The following is a 6,257-nucleotide window of genomic DNA, read 5'->3' on the forward strand; positions in this document are numbered from 1 at the left end:
ATACGAATTAAGATATATAGGCCTGCATTATAAATTTCAATGTTCTAATTAAGAAGTGGGGCTGGTGATTGTAAATGAGAGTTGAGAGTTGCAAGCGCAATAAGAATTTTGGAAACCCGATTTCAAGGTCAGGAAAAGTTAATATGAATGTGGTACCCCCTGAAATTTTGTCCAAGCCATAACGTTGAAGATAATACTGGACCACAATAATCAAATCACTTGTATAAGGCCGCATGAAAACGATATGCAATTACCATGCACATATAAGATGTAACACATTTAAATATTGTGACAAAAAAAATGTAACCAAACTTTACAAGAGAGTTACCTTATAGTATTAATTAGCAAAGTCTCACACTAGTGAGTAATGTACTCACTTTTTTATTTTTCCCAATAAAAATTTCACATGTTCTTTGTTTTTTAAAGGCCAAGAAAAATCAAATAACATGTTAATTATTTTTAAAATAATAAAACATGTGTTCATATATTATTGAACAAAATGAAAAGGTGAATACTGATCACCGGAGAGTACCCAAGTATTATTCTTAATTTTGTTTCGTTTAGAGTAATGTTCAAGATTTTTCTTTATATAAGGAATGCTACCTCCTCTTCGGATTGCCTTGTTGAAAGTGATCTATATATAGAATCTGTTATTTCTTAGTCCTTTTCCCCTTTTTTTTTCTTGCCAAAAGTCCTTTTTCCCTTTTAGACTACTATAACTTTGTTAAGCATTGATATTCTGATGCAAGGTTGAATTGTCCGGCTCTTCTCGATCATATGTTTTTCTTTTGGTTAGTCCTGACTCGTGAGATGCATTTTTCCTCTCATAAACCAAAACCCTTTTTTTGTTGGAGATATGAGTTTAGGGTCCTATCTAATTGTGCTTTTGTTGCTATCAATTTATGAATAATACTTGCATTCTCTTTTAAGGGAATGAGTTCATTCCTCCATTTCTAAAAAATGTATCTTCATCGTAATTTTTTTTATGATCGGAACTATTCAATCTGTTAATATTCATTTGAAGATTATTCCTACAAAAATTCATTCGAATCGAATATTATTTAGTCATCCAAATATGTCACATAAATCAACAATGAAGGTATCAAGCATCATATTCATGTTGAAGCGTTGATTTATTTCATACATTTAGATACGATTTCCGATTCGAATGATTTTTTGTAGAGTTGATTTTCAAATGAAAATTAGAAAATTGAACCGTTTCAATTATGAAAGTTATATGGTGAATATACATTATAAGTAAGTGGGTGAATGAGCTTATCCCCCTTAACAGAGGGAATACAAGCATTATCCTTAAATTATAAATGATCTATTAATCTTTTGTTTTAGGATCAAAATAAATGATCTATTAATCTAATAATTAAAAATAGGCTTTTTAGCCAAAATAGTCCCTGAAATTTGCATAACACATCACTTTGGTTCCTGAGATTTGAAATCAATAGAAGTGGTCCCTGAGATTGTCCACTACCAATCATTTTGGTCTTTCTGTGCAAAATTTTGTTAAATAAGGATTAAAATGACAAATATTGCCTTAATTTAATAAACAATAGGCCAAAATGATTTGACAAAAATTAAAGGTATTTTGGTCATTCTATTCTTATTTAATGGAGATTTTTCAAGGAAGCACCAAAATGAGTTGTAAACACGAAAATTCTGTATCAAATGAAACGAGAACATGTGTAGAAAGTAGATTTGTATTGATTTGAATTTGTAGGTTACAATCTCTATTTACAATTTCCTCTTATTTAGTCTTCAAATTTGATGTAGATGCGTGATTGTTGATTCAAGGATCGCGATGACTTGATCTCGGACGAACTGTTGAACGATTGCTTCAAGTTTTGAGCTTGAAAACAACGCGTGGATGATCTTCACCTCAAGGGTGCGGCAAGGGGTAGTGTTTGATGCGGATTTCGTTGCTTCAAGGGTCTTGGCGACTTGATCTTGAAACAAACGTTGCTACAAGTTTATAAGCTTGCAACAAAGTCTTGAAGGAATCGGTACGAGCGCTTGTTGATTCTTCAAAGAAGTGCTTCGGCTTTGGTTGAGAGAAAGCTTTGACTTTGGTTGAATGTTCTTCGAAGAGAGTTTTGCCAGAGGTTCTTATGTGTAGAGATTTTTCAACCCTATGCTTGTATGAGGACCTTGTATTTATAGGCTTTTCAAAGCTTGCCTTTGGATGGATTTGGCTTTGATTTATGTCCTAATTTATCCACGGGAGAATTTAGGCATGTTTTGTGTCTTAATTCCCTTGCTTGGCCGAATTTAAGAGCCCTTGTTGCCTATTTTGTGAGCAATCTTCAATTCTTACTAGTTTTATGAAGATGCTTTGACTTTCTTTCCGGTTTTAGGATCAATTTGGACCTTTTTGCAGAATTTAAGAGAGATTTCTCCCCTTTGCCCCATTTTGGGGAAGTTTTCTACTTCGTTTGCTTGACTTGTGCCACATGTCATTGATGGCTTGTCCATTTGTGATGAGTTATGCAAATTTCAAAGACCATTTTGGCTAAAAAGCCTTAAAAATAGTATACTAGCTAGTTAGGCATTGCTTAAGGTCAAAACTTGTGCATAATTTGGAAGATATATCACAAATTCAACAGGCTTCACTAGTGCACTTTTATTTTCAAAAATGGAAATTCCAGACATGTGCACTATTTGGTTCACATATTAGTATGCAATATAATATAGTGAAAGTCCAATAAAACCAAGAATTTTAGGCCCATATTTCACACGGCACATTCTGAGTCGATTCCTGGCCCTGGTGAATCACATGATAAGGGCTAGGGGAGGCTGAAATGCCTTTGTGAGTTTTTCTGGCCACCGGAAGAATGGACTACCATGGCAAAGCTTCCAGCTAGTCCCATTCTTAAAGAGAAAAATAAATAAAACCAAGATTATCATATTAAGAATGTCCTCCATTCAAATTAACAACAAAATTGCTTGCAAAGAGAACCCATGTTTAACGTAATAAACTTCGTCAGGTAATATGGATGAATTTAAATAGCGTTTAAAATAAAATTATTTGTACAATATTTACTCATCACTTTATTTAATCATTACAGTCGACGGAGAGGGTCGGAATTGTGCGAGCAAGATGTGAACGACTCATGAAGCATTGGTCTAAGATTAAGGGGACTCCATCCGACCATGGTGAGAAGTTTGGTGTGTGGTGTGCCTGATCATCCCCTGGGCGCTTGGCTTGGCCATAGCTTTTGCCACTGGCTGGCAGGACCAGCAGCAAGCACTACACGTACAATCGATGACACCAAAAGTCAAAAACTCCAAACCTAACTATCTATCTGGCAATACAATACAAACGTGTCCTCTCTACGAAGACAAGTGGCCTCCAATTAACAATAATAGTTAAGTACTCTTTACTGGCAAATTCATCACACAGTAAATTGAGCTAGATCTTTCTCTCTGGTTCTGGTTCTTAATTACTTAGCACACGCAGAAATATACGCACATATACATCTATATACATATAGAGGGAGACAGAGAGAGAGAGAGATTGCACCCAAAAAATTATTGAAGAAAAGGACAACCTCACATGACCCAAACCCTCATCTTTCATGGGCCCCTACGTATAAAAATTTCTTCTCCTCCTTCTTCCGATCCCTCTCTCTCTCTCTCTCTCCCCGCTCAGACACAGTTTTTTTCTTCTAAACAAGAAAATTGGAAGACGGAATTTGATGTTTTGCTTCTCATTGTAAAGCTTCACAAAAGGTAATTAGCTACTCAATTAACCTGTAAATTTAAACATATATATGTGTATGTATGTATGTGTGTATCCATCTCTCTCTTTCTGTCTCTCTCTACCCCTCTAGTTTAGTAGCATAGTTTGGTCAACACTGATATGCCAAGAAGCTAGTTTACGACTTCCTGACCTTATGGTTGAGCTGTCCATGGCTAATTTTGTCACGTTTTATTAGGGTTTGCGTTTTTCGGCTTTGGTCAAGGAAGGCACCGACCCTCAGAGATCTGATCAGAAGCACAAAAAGATAACAATTTTCATAAAGGTATAATTTGAGGTGAGCGTTCTTACATGCAAGCCAGTTTTTAATACATAAAATTTCTTATTATTATTATTTTATTCAATTATTCATTTCCTACACTAATCAGGTGATAGGGTTTTGGATAATATTGCAAATTATTGTGATAGAATATAACAAGATCATGGACTTTATGCAAAGAGATCAAAAGGGGTATTCTGACAAAGAAGATCAAGATCAAGAACAAGAAGATCAAGAGGAAGAGGAGGATATAATCACCACAAGTAACAGCAATTATGGGTCCTCACCAAAATACAAAGGCATCCTTCTTCCTCCTCCTCCTCCGCACTACCACCAGCAGTACGGCCGGCAAAAGCCGTGGCTTGATGTTCAGAATCACGGCTCTCCGGAAGCCATCAACTTCACGGACTTATCACTAAACAAAGATCAGGTTTCTGATGGTGGTACGGACCAGAATTACTGGCCTCCTAATTCTGAAAGAGAGCACATGTTTGACAAGGTTGTGACGCCAAGCGATGTTGGGAAGCTCAACCGCCTGGTCATTCCGAAGCAGCATGCGGAGCGGTACTTCCCACTTGACTCCTCATCGAACGACAAGGGCTTGCTTTTGAATTTCCAAGACCGGACGGGAAAGCCGTGGCGGTTTAGGTACTCTTATTGGAATAGCAGCCAGAGCTATGTCATGACAAAAGGGTGGAGCCGTTTTGTGAAGGAGAAGAAGCTGGATGCCGGTGACATTGTATCATTTGAGCGAGGGGTTGGGGAATCGGGGAAGGACAGATTGTACATTGACTGGAGGCGCCGTCCTCCCCCTCCTCTTCCGCCTCAACTACATCCTCATAACCATTATGGCGGAGGCAGGGTTTACTCGCTGCTGCAGCGGCCGCTGCCTTCGTCTGTGATGTCGTCTATGCCTCTTAGACACCACGAACATTTTCTTCACTCGAACAACAATGTTCATCATCCGTACCACCACCAGCATCACAACTATCAGCTCATGAATCAACAATATTTACCGCATCAGCTTCATCACTTGCAAGGTGGGGGGGATCAACATGTGATTCATCATCAATATCCAATGGTGATAGATTCGGTGCCTTTTTATCAACATGGTAATTATAAGAACAGTGCTACTAGTACCAGTAATAGTGCTAGTGCTAGTGTTGCTTCATCAGCTGGTAAGAAGCTTAGGCTTTTTGGTGTGAACATGGAATGCTCAAGTAGTCCAATTGAAGAGGATGATCATCACGAATGTCAGATATTGTCTTCAACAGCAATACCCTATCAACCTCATCTTCCATCGTCGACATCTTCACTGGCTTTTCCTCCGCTCGAATTCATTAGGCTGCCCAATACAAGTAGTAGTAGTACTCCACCAGATCATCTTTTCCTCTCCAACAAAGGGAAATCTACAACTTCGTTTTATTTGGATCCCTAGAGAGTTTGATCGTTTGCTGTGTCAATAACGACTTTTCGATCTTCACTAGTTCAATTTCCTCTTGAATTAAAGGTACCCCAATGGACAATGGTCCCCCCATCGACACAGGTCTAGCTGTAGATCAGCTGCCTTCCAAATAAAGGAACAATCTACTTCACTTGTCGATTTATTTGGACATATATGATGATCCCAAGCTCGCTAGAAAAGAGTTCATTTGCCGTGAATTAGCAGGAAAATAAATATATAAACAAAAGTGAAAAAGCATTTTTCTTTACATCAATTTACACTAGTAGTCGAATTTACTTTTTCAAATTGATCAGAGTACTACTACTACCGCTGCTGCTGCATTTCTTTTTTCCTTATATATATATAACTGGTTCGTGCTTGAGCTCTCCAGTATACATATATATTTATATATAAGTATATATATGTATGTATTGTTAAAGCCCCACATCGGTGGTGGGAAAGAAAACCAAGGTGTTTAAATATGATTACCCCACTATAACTAATATCGAGGTTTTTTGGGGTAAAAACCTCACACCTGATAGATTGGGCAGGTGGTCAAGGTGGGGACAGTATCGGTGTCGTTAGAGTGGGGTAGACCCCACGATCCAAAAAATCCAACATGATATCAGAGCCAAGGTTCGGGCCCGTGCAAGCTAACGAGTTTGTCGCCAAAGAAGGAAATAAGTCAGGACTCTTAACATAGAGTTGGCCGCTGAGTTCCATTGAAAACAAATCCGAACTCTTAACATAGAGCCGACCCCTGAGTTTCAAGGTTACACATGAGG

General features: G+C 37.8%; 1 protein-coding gene across 5 annotated transcripts; it reads left to right on the top strand.

Annotated features, from left to right (window-relative positions):
* Nucleotides 1–3,986: 3,986 nt before the first annotated feature.
* On the top strand, nucleotides 3,987–5,746 carry LOC126618167 (B3 domain-containing transcription factor NGA1-like). Of its 5 annotated transcripts, none has more exons than XM_050286255.1 (2): nucleotides 3,987–4,046; nucleotides 4,138–5,746. In XM_050286255.1, the coding sequence occupies exon 2, from the start codon at nucleotides 4,192–4,194 to the stop codon at nucleotides 5,464–5,466; it is 1,275 nt and encodes a 424-aa protein (XP_050142212.1). In that variant the 5' UTR covers nucleotides 3,987–4,046; nucleotides 4,138–4,191; the 3' UTR covers nucleotides 5,467–5,746. The 5 variants fall into 5 exon arrangements, with proteins under 5 accessions (XP_050142212.1, XP_050142213.1, XP_050142218.1 ...); XM_050286256.1 differs by having other exon boundaries at nucleotides 4,145–5,746; XM_050286261.1 differs by having other exon boundaries at nucleotides 4,178–5,746.
* Nucleotides 5,747–6,257: the final 511 nt, after the last annotated feature.

This window comes from Malus sylvestris, chromosome 1 (genome assembly GCF_916048215.2).
Source record: "Malus sylvestris chromosome 1, drMalSylv7.2, whole genome shotgun sequence".
NCBI lineage: Eukaryota > Viridiplantae > Streptophyta > Magnoliopsida > Rosales > Rosaceae > Malus > Malus sylvestris.

Coding starts and splice junctions, on each gene's coding strand:
- LOC126618167 (XM_050286255.1), top strand. CDS start 4,192: ATGGACTTTATGCAAAGAGATCAAAAGGGGTATTCTGACAAAGAAGAT.